The sequence below is a fragment of the Bombina bombina genome, chromosome 6, assembly GCF_027579735.1.
Source record: "Bombina bombina isolate aBomBom1 chromosome 6, aBomBom1.pri, whole genome shotgun sequence".
In the NCBI taxonomy this organism is placed as follows: Eukaryota; Metazoa; Chordata; class Amphibia; order Anura; family Bombinatoridae; genus Bombina; species Bombina bombina.
Window position 1 is genome coordinate 700798476 of NC_069504.1, and position 20117 is coordinate 700818592.

Genomic DNA, 20117 nt, shown 5'->3' on the forward strand with positions numbered 1-20117 from the left:
ACAATGCCCTTTTTAGAGCAATTGTTAGACTAGGTTTTAGTGTTAGTATAGGGTTTTTTATTTTGGGGTGACCTTTTTTTTTTTTAAGGGGACTTTAGTTTAAGGATAGGCACAACTGGGTTTTGTTTTTTGCTTTGTTGTTTTCTTTGGTAATGTGTTTTTTTATTTTGTTTAATTTAAAGGTTTGTTATTTTGTGTAACTTAGGATGAGTTAGGTTAGGAGTCTTAGGGGTTTAGCTGTAAGGTAGTCGATTAGTAGTCGATTCACCCCTTTAAAGCCCAGTTTAGGGCGTCTTACCACCACTGGTCCAGCTGAGACCCATTGTTAACGCTCTCCCACAGGACTTCTGCACAGTGGAAATGGTGCTGCCTATGGTGGGATTCAGCTTCACCGCCCATCGCTATGGCCTGTATTAAAGAATAGCCTGCGGTCTATAGTAAACCCATAAGCCCTCAGTGGGCGCTTGCAAAATATTGGTATAAGTAACAGGGGAAACTGGAAATGGATTAAGTGTGATTTTGACTGGGTCTTATTAAGTCCACTATAGGACAGAATGCTAGTCACTGTCCTGCGTACAAACGTGCTGAGGCGCAGCCCTCTCAGCCCTATGCCCATACCTTGCAGAAGGGATAGGAATGTGCACAGAACACGTATCCTAGAGCAGGGACAAGACTTACACCACCTCTTTATTAGACATGTTGCCATGAAAGAGGAGACAACTTACCTATCATGAGTCTGTAATTTAGTGTGAAACACACCGCGTTATCAGACAGGGGATGTAGGTAAGACTGGAAAGAGGCATGGGAAATCCAGCGTTGACCAGTATTATATATACCAATACTCAATTGAGACTTACATGGATATATGATCCGCGGCTCTCCTGAGCCAATCCATATTAAACTTGATTTTTTTCTTTACAGAGCACCTCTCTCTGCCTACCTCCATGATACGAGGCAAAGAACTACTGGGGGGTAGGGGAAGAGGGATATTTATAGTCTTGTTTGGGGTGTCTTTGCCTCCTCCTGGTGGCCAGGAATAGTATTTCCCATAGGTTATGAATATTCTCGTGGACTCTCACTGCCAATAGAAGGAAATATCTCTTTAGCATTTTTTGCCTCTGGACAGAGAGATGGGACTACAGAAACAACTATAGAAAGGAAAGAGTAGTTTGTTCTTAATGTGTACAAAGGAGGCGCCGATTCACAGTGGGTGTATTGAACCCAGGAAGATATCTTATAAACTCAACTAGAGTTTATGTGTTTTGTTTCTCTAGTTTGTTACTAAAACTGATGAAAAATGCATCAGAACTTTATAAATAAAGTGCCCAACCATAGCTTAGAGTGTCACAGAAAATAAGACTTACTTACCCCAGGACACTCATCTACATGTTTGTAGAAAGCCAAACCAGTACTGAAACGAGAATCAGTAGAGGAAATGGTAAATATAAGAGTATATCGTCGATCTGAAAAGGGAGGTAAGAGATGAATCTCTACGACCGATAACAGAGAACCTTATGAAATAGACCCCGTAGAAGGAGATCACTGCATTCAATAGGCAATACTCTCCTCACATCCCTCTGACATTCACTGCACGCTGAGAGGAAAACCGGGCTCCAACTTGCTGCGGAGCGCATATCAACGTAGAATCTAGCACAAACTTACTTCACCACCTCCCTTGGAGGCAAAGTTTGTAAAACTGATTTGTGGGTGTGGTGAGGGGTGTATTTATAGGCATTTTAAGGTTTGGGAAACTTTGCCCCTCCTGGTAGGAATGTATATCCCATACGTCACTAGCTCATGGACTCTTGTTAATTACATGAAAGAAAATGACAGTAGCCCATTTTTATAGGTATTTTCCTTTCAAAAAGTGACTAAAATGGCATGTAGTTTTATATGGTGTATGACTCCTGGTTATGAGAACCTTGTGTACACGTTCATGCTAATAGCCTGCAGGCTTTGTGCGTGCAAAATACCTACTTGCCTGTCAGCACCCACTCTACCCTGCTTACCGAGCTGAAGGGTAACTGCTTCCTGTAGAGGAGCCCATCCTGTGCAGTCCACACTAACTCAAGGTCTAATTTGAAGCACCAATAGGAGGAGGCAGCAGGACAAGTCCCAGCGACACCTGTGGCAGGCAAGTGAAAAACTTTAATCCCACATGTGATGGCTCATGGACTCTCACCATCTTATGAAAGAAATTTAGGCTTCAAAAGAACAGTGTTAAATCACTGATCTACATAAGGTTTTAAATAAGTGCTTTTTGTGTTACTGGCACAACATGGGTGCAGAGATCATCTTTGTGTTACTGGTACAAAGCAGATGCAAATCATTATATTTTGTGTTACTAGCAACCAAGAGAGAAAACAAGGAGGGGGTGTAAAATCAGGGCTCAAAATGTCAAGTCCTAAGCTACAAGGAGAGCTAAACTGTCGCTCTCCACTTCTGATTGCACCCATATTTTTTATTTTAAACCATGACAAAATAAAATCCTTTTAATACAATTATTACAAATATATACATTTGATGGTCATTTTGCACAATGTATAGCAGTGGCGTCACTAGGGGGGTGCGGGCCGCACCTGGGTGACACCCTCCAAGGGGTGACACCAAAAAAAATTTTTTATTTTTTTTATTTATTGAAATTCAAAGAAATACAATGTTGAGATGCATAGATTATTTTATTAGAGGCTGGCATTTGTGAACATTAGTGGGACTGGGGAGGTTGTAGACACACAATTTTTTTGCCCCTTGAGCCAGTGCTGCTATTTCAACAGTTTTCCCGGCTGCTTTTGCTTGTTTGTACTTTGCTCCTCCCCTGCCCAATTTCACTATGAATGTTGTGGGCGTGCCGTGGGGCTTGCAAAGTTGCGCTGCTAGCCTGAACCTGCCTGCCTATCTGTGCTCATTGCTCAGTGACATGCGGCCCAGGGCTGTGCACTGACAGACTTGGAACAGAGTCAGAGAGCAGAATTTTCATAGTTTGCGCGCCTAAACCTTTTCTTCAGTGATTTATTTTAGAGTGCTCTGTTTATCTTTCATTTGATGCTCTGCTGAGCCAGGGAGCAGCTCTAGGCATGAGCTTTATAATTAATGCAATGCAGTTTACATATTTTGTATGTGTGTGTCTGAGTTTTTGTGTGTGTGTGTGTGTGTGTCTCAGTGTTTTTGTGTGTGTTTTTGTGTGTGTGTCTGAGTGTGTTTCCGAGTGTTTGTGTGTGCATCTGAGTATGTTTTCAAGTGTGTCTGAGTGTTTGTATGTGTGTGTGCCTGTGTTTTTGTGTGTGTCTGCTTTCTGGGGGGGGGTGACACCATAACTTATGCACCGGGTGACACCAACCCTAGTGACGCCACTGATGTATAGACAGCATGTATTTCCCTCTCTACTTGCCCTAGTTCAATTCCTACTCACCCAGGATGAGTGGGTGAGTGGAAATTGTGAGCCATGATAAAATCACAGCACTGTGTATGCTATTGGCAGCCAAGAGAGTCACATCACAGCTGAGTGTATGTTTATGGCAGTTAAGGGGATGGCCAAATCATTGCACTGTGTGTGTCACTGTCAGTAAAGTGTAAAAATCATTGCTTTGGGTGTATCACTAACAACTGGGTTGGTTGATTCTAATGAAATGTACAGTACTGGTGAATTAGAAAGCTGAGATAACATAAGTACAGAGGTGGCCCTACAATTAGGCAGTTGCTCAAGCAGACTCCACAGCCAGAGTGTAAACATTTTTTTTTTTTTTTTTTTTTTTTTTTTTTTTTTTATAATTTTTATTGAGGTTTAGTTAAAGGCATACATAGAACATCATAACAAATTCTTACGTCACATGAAATAAGGCTTCAATGTTACAGGAGTAATAAAATAGACATGAAAGAGGCGTATAGTCAACAAGTTACATAGCTTGTAAGCATTATACAGATAGAGTGTTAATCCTTCAGGGACCTACTATATGACATAATAAATTACTTTTGGGCCAACAAAAGCAACAAGTAGTAATGAAGCGAAAGAAGGAAATTGTAACTCAGGAGATCACTTTTGGATCTCATTAATAAACCTCGGGTTTTTTAATTTTTAGAATAGTTAGTGATTGGTATTGGAAGCAATAATAAGAGTAAATATATAAACTTGCTGTGTAAATAGTGTGGTAAAGTATGAAGGTGTAGATAGTTAGAGTATGGCATAGGATAGATAAAAATAGATAGGTAGGTTGCGGCATAGACAAGAGAAGCCGCGTAGTTAGACCTCCTGAGATAGGAGGGTCATTATGGGGGTGGGGGGAGGGGAGGTGGGAAATTGAATGCGTTGAATAGGGTGTGCAATCAGGGTCTTTTCAGGCTTATTTATTAGTATAGGAGATACTCAGGGAAGTATGTTAACAAGATAAACAGCAAATATCAGTGGGTAGTTCAAGGGTTAGTGATATATCAATCAGGCACTGTGCCTAATACTGGAGAGCTATCAAGTCCATACTTAATAGAATAACATAGCTAAACGAGCTGAATCCAAATGTAGTGTAAAATAATTAAAGTTGTAATGCAGGTCCAGCCTGCATCACAAAATGGAGCTATGCGCCACACTATAACTAAGTCTTTCTTAGCAGGGTATGAATTTGCACTCTTTGCCTCAGGACAGGATGATGCAACACTCAGTGAGATACCCTTTTTAAGCAGCTGCGAATATGATATGTTTAGTGTTTAGCCATTAAGTGCGCTATACAAGCGCCATAAGTAGCCCATTTAGATTAAAATATGGGAGACAACATGGGTATGCGAACTGTGGGTGTAGGCAAAGGTGGAGTGTGGGAATCAGGATGAGATCCTTATAGTACAAAACATCTCTAATTATGAAAGACTGCTCCTAAGTTATCAGCTGAACCCCATAGCTTGAGGGACTGTGGGAACAAACAACACACTGCGGTACAAATTAGATACTAGTACCAGAGAAATAGTATTATTATAAGAAATGGAGCAAGACAATTGAGTTTGATATGATAGCTATAATGCTGTATATAGTAAATGTTAGGGCGCCGCCTCGGCCGCTGGCTACGCCTATGCTATAGGGAAATAGTACTCAATATTCAAAGAATATAAAAGCAGAACGATATCAGCTGTATAAGATAAATAGGCAAGTGTGTCATTTGCTCAATGAGCTTAATCTAATTCTCACACAAGAGCAACACTATTGTAATACATTTCCTACAAACTAAGCTTATCTAAACTATCCCTATAATTAAACATTTTTTTAAATTAAATTTCTTACACCCACATACGGGCTGCGCACAGGCATCTGTTGAGGGGAGAGGAGGTGGGTGGAGCAGATCGTCCAAGCAGCCTCTAGGAGCTGCCTAATAATATTTAGTCTACAATACTTTTCTTGATACTGTAATATTGTGCTCAGAATATAGTGTTTTGTGTTACAATTGTCTTTAGGCTGATTATATATTTTTTTTATTCTTGTTTATAATTGTAATATATCTTCAAATTATGGTATTTAATGCAAAGGCTGATTCTTATAATTTCACAACCTTACTTAGGCAAATATTTAGTTCTAGAATAAACTGAACTTATATTTTATATATATATATATATATATATATATATATATATATATATATATATATATTTATTTATTTTTTTATTTATTTTTTTATGTATCTTAAAGGAAATGGAGAGGCTAAAGCATTTCCAAAGCATATTACTAGATGACATGAAAACCCGACAAGTACAAGAGAGAACACAAAACCAGAAAGCCCAGCGATATGAGGCCAGGGTTCGCATGAATAGGTTCAAGGAGAGTATGAAGAGCCAAGGACTGAGCATGGCAGAGCAGAAAGAGAGGAGTAAGCAGGTAATACTAATTGTATGCTGCAGACTGACCCTTGCGTTTGGAAATAAAAACTGTATCTACTAAATCCTGGAGAACTTTGTGTGTACACATAAAAAAAAAAGGAACGCACATTCAGAGAATTAAAGTACCAGTAAATACAGAAGCTTTGCGTAAACAACAAATGTATGATAAAAAGACAATGTAATAGCACTTAGTCCGAGTAGTAGATTTTTTTTCTGACAAATTTTAAAGTTATGCTATCTCCACTCCCCCTGTATCATGTGACAGCCTTCAGCCAATCAAAAATGCATATATGTATATTCTGTGAACTCTTGCACATGCTCAGTAGAAGCTGGTGACTCATAATGTGTAAATTTAAAAAGACTGTGCACATTTTGTTAATGGAAGTAAATTGGAAAGTTGTTTAAATTTGCATGCTCTATCTGAATCATGTTAGTTTAATTTTGACTTGAGTGTCTCTTAAACAAAAGCACAATAGCTTATTTTGGGCTAGTTTTAACCAGCAAGTGGCTGGTCATTGCTACTGTGAGCTTGCGGTAGAAATTAGCACTCATAAAAATTAAGCAGAGATCAGATTTTTTTCCCCCAAAATAGAGAGTCTTTTAAGAATTTTTTTTAGCTTTTTTTCATAAAAGAATACTGCACTAGGCAGTTTTAAGGGGTTAGAGATTGGCGGGTGTGAGTTGTTAGATAAAACGGCAATTAAGAGTGCCTCTACATTGTGGACTATGGGAACTGTGTGTTTTCAGTAAATATATATGTATATACTTATATACATATACAGTATATTTATGTGTTAATATTTGTATATACACATATTAACACATAAATATATATGTATATATTCATATATAAAATTGCTGCCCCTCGCTGCACTACTTACCCTCTTCGCTGTGCTTAGGTTCTGTACCATGTATGACGGCATCAGAACGAGGCTCCCATTGGAGCCTATGGAAGCGTGCTCTTGTGAGCGCAATGCAATGCGAACAGGACCTGGCACCTAACTCGTAATACCAGTGCACATTAGCATGTGCTGGTATTACTCAGTTGAGCACAAATATCCCTTTAGCGTAAGCAATATTTTGCACTCAACTGGTAATCTGGCCCTTTGAGTCTAGTCTCTGCCCCCCCTTGTCTCTTGGGGCAACTTGTTTCTGGCCAGATTGTGCCTTACAACCCTAGATGTAGATGTTTCAACCTTCTGTGGGTTTACAGTGAGTGAGTTACAGCTATATCCCTCTAAACAGTTGGGCAATGGGTTCACACTCTTAGGAGACTAATTCATAAGGGTCATTTTAATTTTTATGCAATAAAATAAAAAAGCACCCATACAGGAAACAAGAAAAATTCTGTGGCTAGTCACCACCCCAGCACTTTCTTGATATATTGACATCAATTCACAAATTTTAGTTTTAGTCGCAAATCAATTTGACATGAAGTAGTTGTGAAATACTGCATCGACTAATTTTGGTCCCATTCAAGTCCATCAAAATTCCAATGCAAAAGCATTACAGCAGCTCAGGTTATATTAGTTTTGCTTTAATTTCTTAGCCACTCCAATCCATTAGAAGACTCCAAGTCTGAGTTAGTAAATCAGTTTGAATGTAGTGCATATAGTACATAAGATAGTACACCTTTATGCAAACACTGCACCTGCTCACACAGCATATATTGCATTGACAAGTAAATGCCACCTCTGGTTCTAAGTAGGTGAAATATACAGTATATATATATATATATATATATATATATATATATATATATATATATATATATATATATATATATATATATATATATATATATATATATATATATATATATAAGCAGAAAATTGCACTCCCAATGACAAAAGTCCTTATGCCCTGGGTGCAGCAAACAAAATAGATAGAAATACAGGACAAGCGCACTCCAAGGGACTTATCAAAAATCACTTTAATCAGTGATTAAAGTGATTTTTGATAAGTCCCTTGGAGTGCGCTTGTCCTGTATTTCTATATATATATATATATATATATATATATATATATATATATATATATATATATATATATATATATATACATACATATATATATATATATATACATACATATGTTCTGTTCACAGTAAAAGTGATTACTTTTATTGTGATTACAAGAAGCATTTCTGCTCATAGAAACATAGATAATGACGGCAGATAAGAGCATAAATATGTTTTTCATGTTTACATCTACCTAACTGCAAAGGGCTCCAATGCACTTAAATAAATGTGTGTATATGTATGCATATGTATTTATGTGTTTATATGTCTGTAAATACGTATATACACATATAATTACATATGTATACACATATGTGTGTATATATATATATATATATATATATATATATATATATATATATATATATATATATATATATATATATATACACACATACACACAGAAATACATATTTGGACATTTGTATTTGTATGTATCTTTATGTTAAAGCCCTTTGCAGCCTTTTTTTTTTATAACGCCTGAGACCTCATATCTTTGAGCCCTTATAACTTTTTAATGCAATATTTTTATTTAATATTTTTTTTTTAGATAGTGTTATTATGAGTGTAACTGTACTTTTAAATGTTGATGTGTTTTGTGACTTTAGCAAAGTATATCAAGGGAATTAAGCACATTTGACAATAGGAGTAAATTGGAAAATCATTTAAAATTGCCTGTAATGTTCTATCTAAATCCTGAAAGAATAAAAATGCAAACATTCATACTTATTATTCAGTTTGTAAACAAATAATGTAGTAATCATCTTTAATTGGCAATTACTTTGATCTGACACCAGATATTTTATATCAAAAGTGCAATTCAAAATATCTAAATAGCTGATTTCTAAGTATTAATAGGGCTGTTTTTCAAGTTCTCAGTATACTGTAATTAAGCCTTCTTTACTAGGTGTGTTGCAGTATGATGAGCTTGTTTTGTTTACGACATATTTGAAAATGTGAGGATTTTGAAGTTTACATTTATGCAGTGTGGGTTACATTTTCTAAGGGAGGCTTGTCTGTTTATCTGAGTAGTGGTCCTATTATAGATAGCTAGACCATTATGGCACTGACAAATGAGGCAAGTAGGCAACTTAGGAAATGAAGACCTTCACTGAAATAAGCATGGACATAACTGCTAGGGGTTTTCGGGTGATCCAGTTGCTGCTATCATTAAAAAATATTTTTTGTGTCCTCATATTTAAATATACACACATATGTATTGCAGATACTGTATGTGCAGAACATCTGACCATTTAATAGTTTTAGGTAGGAACCCTTTTAATATGTCAAGGACACTTGGAAATCAGGCAAAATCTTGAATCTTATGATATATTGAAGCCTTATTATTCTATAGTAGTTCTGCTTACATACAATCCCAGTACAAAAAGAGTGGTGCCTCGCAGGGGAATAATAAATTGTAATGCTACAAATGTAAAGTGTTTTTTTACTATAGGCCGGTTGTTTCACCCTCGTTGGGGCTCTTCAGTATGATGTAGGTGCTATGTTATTGGACTCAAGCATTGATTTTAGGTTTACGGCTATATGCCAGTTTTGCTGATGATTACATTTATTTTCTTAACCACACTTACAAAGCGTGAAATTAATGCTTGAGCAGAACAGCAGCACCAACCATAGACAGCCTGTTTGGGGCTCATCCCTCCATTGTATTAATCATAGCAAAAAATAAATATACTTATCTGTGCAAAATTGCAACACTTATGATTCAAAATCCATTTCAATATAATGGGCAGTCCTATAGCAAAGGATGGAATGCTTGAGGACATCAGCATCAACCATAATGACTTGAGTGAGAAAGAGTCCCAAAGTAGCGAAACAGGCTGCCTATGGTTGATGCTGTGTTATTTAAGCCTCATGTATTTCACAGTTTGCTATACTACTGGTTTAAACTAACAGGAGCATAAGGGGTCCCATATTAAAAATGCATTTTGAATTAGTAATACAATCTGTGGGATAATTTGTATATTCTATCCATTGTATATTTATTCCTTGCTGAACTAATTAAATGGAGGGTTTATCTCACTCAATTACCAACAATAAATGTATTTGATACAATGGGAGTACCTGCTCTAAAAGATTTCCATGGGTGTAAGTGCAGACCCTGTTCCAAGGAGCTTACAATCTAGTGTTTCGGTGCTTTGCTCAAAGAGCTTACAATCTTGTATTTAAGGAGAACTTATCTCTGGGTAATTACAGTGTAGAGAAATAAAAAAAATCCCTGATGTAAGACTGCACTCAGCATGTGACATAACACTAGTCCCTCTGAAATCTTCAATCTTCCTGCCACTGCCATAGAGTATTCCAGTCTTCGTTATACTGCTTGCCAGATATGAATTAGTCTATACACATCTTGTAAGGATTTTTCATCCAATGCAAGAAGATAAGTGCATGACACACTGTACCTTATAATGCAGTATTTTTTTCAGTTTCTAATCTGAGGTATAAAATACAGGACCATCCCATGACCTATCAAATCTTGTGCTTCACTAGGACTCTCTGCTTCAAAAATCCAACAGTAGTACTTGTCCCACTGTGACTGAAGACATTCAAGTTTAGTGTCACAGACATGGTAGTCCTTGTTCCAGGTTGCTGCAGTTCTCAGATACAATTGTAAACCAGCTGCAAGGTGCTTATAACCTAGTAGTATTATTGGTGTCCATACATCAGGGCTTTGCATTGAGGATATAAGTGCAAACATATTAATTATATCATAGTATTCTCTTTGCCAAGTTCCTTAACATTATTACATTATACAGATATGTGCAGCGAGAGTGGATTTAAGCCATTCAATTTGAGTTAATATCAGTTTATTAAAGTTATAGCAGTGTAAGTGTAATTATGCTTTATTGCTGGTGTTATGATTCAAGTTCTAGTGTCACAAAGATGATTTGTATATCTTATATCAATAGGCTTTGAAAAGTACAGAAAGCTTTAAACATACAGAACCAAATTAAAGCTAAAGATTTTTATGAAATGGGAAAGTAAAGGAAAAGTGCAACAGAAATATGAGAAATTACCTGACCTTACTGCACATGTCTGTAGGTCCTTGGAGCAGGATTTGTATTTACAATCTAGTGTGGTAATGAGATGTCTTGCTCAAAGAGCTTACAAACTTGTTAATCTCAGAAAATCTTACCTTAGATACTTACAGTTTAGTAATATAAAAATTATTGAAGGACATCTGCCATCAGAGTGTATACTGCAGGCCAAATTCGCATCAGTCTGATCTGAATTTATTTCAGATCGCCAGTTGTCTTTTCTTCATCCGGGTCAAGCATAACAAACAGCTGCATCAGATGCTGCACCTTACAATACAGTGTTTAATGAGGGTCCCAGCACCAGTGAGTTGCAGCGTGAGGACATCTGCCATTAGCCCGTATACTGCTGGCCAGATGCGCACCAGTCTGATCTGATTTTTTTTCAGATCGCCAGTTGCCTTTTCTTCATCTGGGTCAAGCACAACAAACAACTGCATCAGATTTTGCACCTTACAGTACAGTGTTTAATGAGGGGCCCAGCACCAGTGAGTTTGCAGCGTGAGGACATCTGCCATCAGCATGTATACTGCTGGCCAGATGAACACCAGTCTGATCTGAATTTATTTCAGTTCACCAGTTGCCTTTTCTTCATCCGGTTTAAGCATAAAATACAGCTGCATCAGATGTGGCACCTTACAGTACAGTGTTTACTGAGGGTCCCAGCACCAGTGAGTTTGCAGCATATAAATTGCAGGCCCACGTTGAGGGGTTTATATTCTAGGCCTTTACTAGACGTCCTTGCTTTAGAGCATTTGCAGACTAATGATGCAGTAATTCTTACCATCCTTAAAGCTGATTTAAAGCCTTTATTACCACCTGCAAGTCTTATAAAGATATGTAGAGGAAGCACAGAAAAGCATTGGTGTGTCCTACAGTTATGTCTATAATACTTATAATGCTATATGTTTAAAATAATTATTTTAAAAATTAAAATATTAATTAAATTATATGTTTTTTTAAATAAAGGTGTGAAGATAATATTGATCATTATTATGTATGGTTTGTATGCTATGTTTTGACTCAGAGTACTGGTGCCCATAGGAAGCAACAAAGTTTAAACTATTACTTCTGTAATGTATCAGTATTATTTTACAATGTATATAAATGTGATTTAGTATTAATCAGTTACTGAGTTGGGGTGATCATGGTAACACTAATTGTAGTAATTGGTGTTCATACCTGCAGCTCCCACCGGATGCCATTTGCATTGTGTTGGAGGTAGTCACTGTTCTTCACACCAGCACATATACAGAGCTGTAGTTGTAAAGCCAAGCTGTAATGTAATGTGCTAGCTGTGAAATAAAGATATTAGATAACTAATATTTACATGTCAGTGATTACTGAAGCTCAGCAGGATCAGTCTGGCAACTCTAGTAAAGTTAGCATCAGTTATCAGGGTGGTGGCTTTGTGTTGGTTTTGTGACATAACTGCTGCATCACATAAGCCACTCTCCTAAGACTGCCACCATGACAACCAGGCATCACATTATACCATGACTGTCAGTTTAGCCTGTTATTAGTGTAGCTTTAACATAAGATGTTAGTTGGAACTGCATCCTGCTGACTTTTCAGAGCTAACTCTGAATCAAATATTTTCCTAATTGGCTTTAATAGATAACAACTGCAAAACAATTAAGTTTATACTAACTTAATGGCAATGATTAGCCTTGTTATCTGCCGACTCAAACTTATTTGGCTCCTACAAATAAGGTGAGTGTTAATGCCCCTGTTTCCGCGCAAGCCTTCAGGCTTGCCGGAAACAGCAGTTATGAAGCAGTGGTCTTAAGACAGCCTCTGAGACTGCGAACATCAAACCGTCCTATTGTGTACGATCAGGTTGATTGACACCCCCTGCAAGCGGCCAATCTGCAGAGGGCGTCATTGCACAAGCAGTTCACTAGAACTGCTTGTGCAATGTAAGATGCTAATAGCATATGCTGCCGGCATTCAGGGATGTAGCGTAATCATGCCCACCATACTTTGATAAATCGGCCAATTGTGTGAACCCAGCTACGTCCCATGTCCAGTCACCTATAGGTTGTTTAGTATTTTTATGGAGCTCACCTGGCATCCCTACATACAGAAGGCATGGCACTACAGATGCTAAGGGTTATCCTGCATGCAAGGTAATTTTAATTTGATCATTTAAAATAATCAGTCATGAGTAAGCTTTCTACCAAAAGCTGCTTCTGACAAGGCAAATACAGCAAAATGGCAAGATTTAGTATAGGTAAGCAGAGAAGACCAAGTGCAAATTTGATCAACTGAAGCCTCATTCTTGAAATCCCAAGATGTGGCAACCAATCTAGTAGAATTAGCTGTAATTCTCTGAGGCCGAGGCTGACCCTCCTCCAAATAAGCTTTATGAATAAAAAGTTTCAACCAAGAGCTTAAGAAATAGCAGAGGCCTACTGGCCTTTCTGAGGACAAGAAAACAGAACAAACAGACTAGAAGTCTGTCTGAAATCTTTAGCAGCATCAACATAATATTTTAATGCTCTAACAACATCCAAAGAATGCAAGGATCTTTCAGTAGCATTTTTTGGATTAGGACACAAGGATGGAACGATAATTTCCCTATTAATGTTGTGAGAGTTAACAACTTTAGGTAAAAATTGAAAAGAAGTCAGCAAAACAGCTTCATCCTGATGGAAAATCAGACAAGGAGACTCACAAGAGAGAGCAGACAATTCAGAAACTCTTTTAGCAGAAGAGATAGCCAAAAGAAACAGTACTTTCCAAGAAAGTAGTTTAATGTCAATGTATGCATAGGCTCAAAAGGAGGAATTGGTTTCTGCCCAAGAAAGGATTTGAGATACCTCTATCATGGTTAGGGAACTTCGTGTTCCCCCTTGATGATTGACATCAGCTACTGCCATAATAATGTCTGTCTGAACATGGAGACTCCCTTTTCAATAGAGGCCAAGTCTGACGGGCCCTGAAGAGAGCACGAAGTTCCAAAATATTGATTGTTCAAAAGAAGCCCCCTGAATAATAGATTGTTGATTTAGACACCAAGTCAGCGATAGGTGCATTTTGGGATCTAAGAATATCTTTTGAGTATAATCCTTGCACCATTGGCACAGCATACAAAGCTGAAGAGGTCTCATATGAAATTGTGCAAATAGAATTGCGTCCAAAGCTGCAATCATGAGACCTAGTACTTACATACACAGAGCCACTGAAGGGAATGAGAGAGACTGAAGATTTAGACACGCTAAAATCCATTTTATTTGTCTCTTTGTTTATTTGAGTTATGGACACTGAATCTATCTGGAAACCTAAAAAGTTGATCTTAGTCTGAGGAATCAAGGAACTCTTTGGTAAATTTACAACAATAGTTGTTTTGTGTGAGATTCTGCTAAATGAAAAGATTGAGCTAGTACCAGGATATCGTCCAGGTAGGAAATACCACAACACCCTGCACTCTAATTACAGATAACAGGGCAATGAGAACCTTGGTAAATATTCTTGGAGCTGTAGCTAGACCAAACAGAAGAGCAACAAACTTCAGAAAAGAGAATCTCAGGAACTGGTAATGTTCTAGGTGAATAGGGATGTGAAGGTAAGCATCCTGTAAATCTATTGTGGACATACTGTAAAGTGACCTTGATGAACAAGAGGCAGAATAGTCCTGATAGTTTCCATTTTGAAAGTTGGAATTCTTATAAATTTGTTTAGAGTTTTCAGATCCAAAATTTGTCTGAAAGGATTTTCCTTCTTAGGTACAATGAAGGGATTTGAATAAAATCCCATCCCCTGTTCCTGTAAATTAACTGCAACAATTATTCCTATATATTCCAGATCTGAGAAAGATTTTAGAAAAACCTGAGCTTTCATATGATTTTGGAATATGGGTGAGAAAAAAACCTTCCTGTAGGAGGTCGTATTCTGAATCCTATTCGATATCCCTGAGAAATAATGCTTTGAATCCAGGGATTTTGGACAGATTCTAACCAAGATTTTTGAAAATGTTTTAATCTGCCCCCTATCAGTAGTACTGGGTTGGGGGGCGCACCTTCAGGAAGTCTTAGAGGCTGGATTAGGTTTCTCATTCTGCTTGGATTTATTCCAATTTGAAGATGGTCTCCAGACTGAGCCAGAGGGTTTAGGGGAGGAATAAGTTTTCAGTTTTCTGTTCTATGTTCTGACGAAAGGAACAAAAATTATTGAGAGCTTTGAATATCCCTTTTGACTTTTTGTCGTGGGGAAGAAAAACTCCCTTACCTCCTCAACAGTGGAAATAACAGAATCCAGTTGAGACCCAAGAAATGTATTTCCTTGGAAAGAAAGGGATAGTAATCTAGTATTAGATACCATATCAGCATTCTATGATTTAAATCATAAAGCTCTTCTGGTAGGGATAGCTAAAGACATATTTTTTATGTTAATTATCATGATATCAAATACAGCATTGCAAATAAAATAATTTGCATATTGAAGTAAATTCAGAAGATTAGAACATTCAGGGTCAGAGGATAGCTGCTGAGCTAGACTGGATAACCAGAAAGTAGAAGCAGCAGCTACGTCAGCAATAGATATAGCTGGTCTAAGAATATAGCCAGTATGTAAATATGCCCTTCTTAGATAAGATTCGAGTTTTTTATCTAAAGGGTTTTTAAAAGAAGTATTGTCTTCTAAAGGAATGCTAGAATGGAAATGGCCCCATCAACTTTAGGAACCGTTTCCTATAACGTAAGCAGCAGGTAAACAATATAGTTGTTTTTTTTAAACCTTGAGGAAGGGTTACAGTAAAAGAGACACCTGGTTTAGACCATTCTTTAGCAATCATATCAGATACAGCATCAGGTATAGGAAAAATCTCAGGGAGATTTACAACAGTTTTATATACTTAATTCAAACGAATACAGGGTTTATCATTAGAAGGTTTAGCTTCTTCAATCCCTAAAGTGACAAAGACTTCCTTCAAAAGAGAATGAATATGTTAAATTTTAAATAAAAAGGAGGAATTATCAGGTTCTACGTCCGATAAGGGAGTCTCAGTGTTAGAGGAATCCTCATCAATCAAAGATACTTCAGTATTTTGCAGGTTAGTACTTAAATTACTAGTAGAAGGTAAAATTTGAACTGACCTTGTTTGCTTATTTGAAGGCAGTAGTGCAGCCAGGGCCTTCGTAATGGCAGTAGCAATAAACGTTTTCATTGCTGGAGGTACGCCATCTGCATCCATCTTTAAGGAGGAGACAGTAGGTGCATTAGTATACATAGAAACATCATTAGAGTGATTGGTATGTGATAAGAAATCTAAGCATAAGTCACATAAATGACCTGAAGAAGCTACTTCAGTTGTTTTATAATAAGCACACTAAGCTGTGGTAGAAAGGTGGTTAACAGACTCAGTTCATATGGTAACTTTAGGGATGGGTTGGGGCTGCTCCATTATGGCAAAAAAATTGCATCAGCAAATAGGATTTTTTCACCTTTAATTCCGATTGGCTGATAGAATTCTATCAGCCAATTGGAATTCAAGGGACGCCATCTTGGATGACGTCCCTTAAAGGAACCTTCATTCTTGAAGAGCCGTCGACAGAAGAGGATGCTCTGCGCCGGATGTCTTGAAGATGGAGTCGCTCCGCGTCGGAAGGATGAAGATAGAAGATGCCGTCTGGATGAAGACTTCTGCCCATCTGGAGAACCACTTCTTGCCGCTTGGACTAAGACTTCTCCCGGCTTCGTTGAGGACTTCTTGCCGCTTGGATGAAGACTTCTCCCGGCTTCGTTGAGGATGGATGTCCGGTCTTCAAAAACTGTAAGTGGATCTTCTGGGGTTAGTGTTAGGTTTTTTTTAAGGGTTTATTGGGTGGGTTTTATTTTTAGCTTAGGGTTTAGGCTGAAAAAACATAATTTATGTAAGAACTTACCTGATAAATTAATTTCTTTCATATTAGCAAGAGTCCATGAGCTAGTGACGTATGGGATATACATTCCTACCAGGAGGGGCAAAGTTTCCCAAACCTCAAAATGCCTATAAATACACCCCTCACCACACCCACAAATCAGTTTAACGCATAGCCAAGAAGTGGGGTGATAAGACAAAAGTGCGAAAGCATAAAGAATAAGGAATTGGAATAATTGTGCTTTATAAAAAAAAATCATAACCACCACAAAAAGGGTGGGCCTCATGGACTCTTGCTAATATGAAAGAAATGAATTTATCAGGTAAGTTCTTACATAAATTATGTTTTCTTTCATGTAATTAGCAAGAGTCCATGAGCTAGTGACGTATGGGATAATGACTACCCAAGATGTGGATCTTCCACGCAAGAGTCACTAGAGAGGGAGGGATAAAATAAAGACAGCCAATTCCGCTGAAAATAATCCGAAACCCAAAATAAAGTTTAAATCTTATAATGAAAAAAACTGAAATTATAAGCAGAAGAATCAAACTGAAACAGCTGCCTGAAGTACTTTTCTACCAAAAACTGCTTCAGAAGAAGAAAACACATCAAAATGGTAGAATTTAGTAAAAGTATGCAAAGAAGACCAAGTTGCTGCTTTGCAAATCTGATCAACCGAAGCTTCATTCCTAAACGCCCAGGAAGTAGAAACTGACCTAGTAGAATGAGCTGTAATCCTTTGAGGCGGAGTTTTACCCGACTCGACATAAGCATGATGAATTAAAGATTTCAACCAAGATGCCAAAGAAATGGCAGAGGCCTTCTGACCTTTCCTAGAACCAGAAAAGATAACAAATAGGCTAGAAGTCTTTCGGAAATTCTTAGTAGCTTCAACATAATATTTCAAAGCTCTAACTACATCCAAAGAATGTAATGATCTCTCCTTAGAATTCTTAGGATTAGGACATAATGAAGGAACCACAATTTCTCTACTAATGTTGTTAGAATTCACAACCTTAGGTAAAAATTTAAAAGAAGTTCGCAACACCGCCTTATCCTGATGAAAAATCAGAAAAGGAGACTCACAAGAAAGAGCCGATAATTCAGAAACTCTTCTAGCAGAAGAGATGGCCAAAAGAAACAAAACTTTCCAAGAAAGTAATTTAATGTCCAATGAATGCATAGGTTCAAACGGAGGAGCTTGAAGAGCCCCCAGAACCAAATTCAAACTCCAAGGAGGAGAAATTGACTTAATGACAGGTTTTATACGAACCAAAGCTTGTACAAAACAATGAATATCAGGAAGATTAGCAATCTTTCTGTGAAAAAGAACAGAAAGAGCAGAGATTTGTCCTTTCAAGGAACTTGCAGACAAACCTTTATCCAAACCATCCTGAAGAAACTGTAAAATTCTCGGAATTCTAAAAGAATGCCAGGAAAAATGATGAGAAAGACACCAAGAAATGTAAGTCTTCAAGACTCTATAATATATCTTCCTAGATACAGATTTACGAGCCTGTAACATAGTATTAATCACAGAGTCAGAGAAACCTCTTTGACTAAGAATCGTTCAATCTCCATACCTTTAAATTTAAGGATTTGAGATCCTGATGGAAAAAAGGACCTTGCGACAGAAGGTCTGGTCTTAACGGAAGAGTCCACGGTTGGCAAGAGGCCATCCGGACAAGATCCGCATACCAAAACCTGTGAGGCCATGCTGGAGCCACCAGCAGAACAAACGAGCATTCCTTCAGAATCTTGGAGATTACTCTTGGAAGAAGAACTAGAGGCGGAAAGATATAGGCAGGATGATACTTCCAAGGAAGTGACAATGCATCCACTGCTTCCGCTTGAGGATCCCTGGATCTGGACAGATACCTGGGAAGTTTCTTGTTTAGATGAGAAGCCATCAGATCTATTTCTGGAAGTCCCCACATTTGAACAATCTGAAGAAATACCTCTGGGTGAAGAGACCATTCGCCCGGATGTAACGTTTGGCGACTGAGATAATCCGCTTCCCAATTGTCTATACCTGGGATATGAACCGCAGAAACTAGACAGGAGCTGGATTCCGCCCATACCAGTATCCGAGCTACTTCTTTCATAGCCAGAGGACTGTGAGTCCCTCCTTGATGATTGATGTATGCCACAGTTGTGACATTGTCTGTCTGAAAACAAATGAACGATTCTCTCTTTAGAAGAGGCCATGACTGAAGAGCTCTGAAAATTGCACGGAGTTCCAAAATATTGATTGGTAATCTCACCTCCTGAGATTCCCAAACCCCTTGTGCTGTCAGAGACCCCCAAACAGCTCCCCAACCTGTCAGACTTGCATCTGTTGAAATTACAGTCCAGGTCGGAAGAACAAAAGAAGCCCCCTGAACTAAACGATGGTGATCTGTCCACCATGTCAGAGAGTGTCGTACAATTGGTTTTAAAGATATTAATTGAGATATCTTTGTGTAATCCCTGCACCACTGGTTCAGCATACAGAGCTGAAGAGGTCGCATGTGAAAACGAGCAAAGGGGATCACGTCCGATGCAGCAGTCATAAGACCTAGAATTTCCATGCATAAGGCTACCGAAGGGAATGATTGTGATTGAAGGTTTCGACAAGCTGAGATCAATTTTAGACATCTCTTGTCTGTCAGAGACAGAGTCATGGACGCTGAATCTATCTGGAAACCTAAAAAGGTTACCCTTGTCTGAGGAATCAATGAACTTTTCGGTAAATTGATCCTCCAACCATGATCTTGAAGAAACAACACAAGTCAATTCGTATGAGATTCTGCTAAATGTGAAGACTGAGCAAGTACCAAGATATCGTCCAAATAAGGAAATACCACAATACCCTGTTCTCTGATTACAGACAGAAGGGCACCGAGAACCTTTGTAAAAATTATTGGAGCTGTTGCTAGGCCAAACGGCAGAGCCACAAACTGGTAATGCTTGTCTAGGAAAGAGAATCTCAGAAACTGATAGTGATCTGGATGAATCGGAATATGCAGATATGCATCCTGTAAATCTATTGTGGACATATAATGCCCTTGCTGAACAAAAGGCAGGATAGTCCTTATAGTTACCATTTTGAATGTTGGTATCCTTACATAACGATTCAATATTTTTAGATCCAGAACTGGTCTGAAGGAATTCTCCTTCTTTGGTACAATGAAGAGATTTGAATAAATCCCCAGCCCCCATTCCAGAACTGGAACTGGCATAATTACTCCAGCCAACTCTAGATCTGAAACACATTTCAGAAATGCTTGAGCCTTCGCTGGATTTACTGGGACACGGGAAAGAAAAATCTCTTTGCAGGAGGCCTTATCTTG

At 37.9% G+C, this 20117-nt stretch overlaps 1 protein-coding gene across 1 annotated transcript in view; it reads left to right on the forward strand.

Moving 5' to 3' along the window:
* The window catches only part of LOC128664575 (serine/threonine-protein kinase 10-A-like), a 345944-nt gene that overhangs the window by 222655 nt on the left and 103172 nt on the right, over window positions 1-20117 (forward strand). The window contains 1 exon segment of the mRNA XM_053719393.1: window positions 5663-5848. Within this exon segment, the coding sequence (XP_053575368.1) occupies window positions 5663-5848 (186 nt within the window).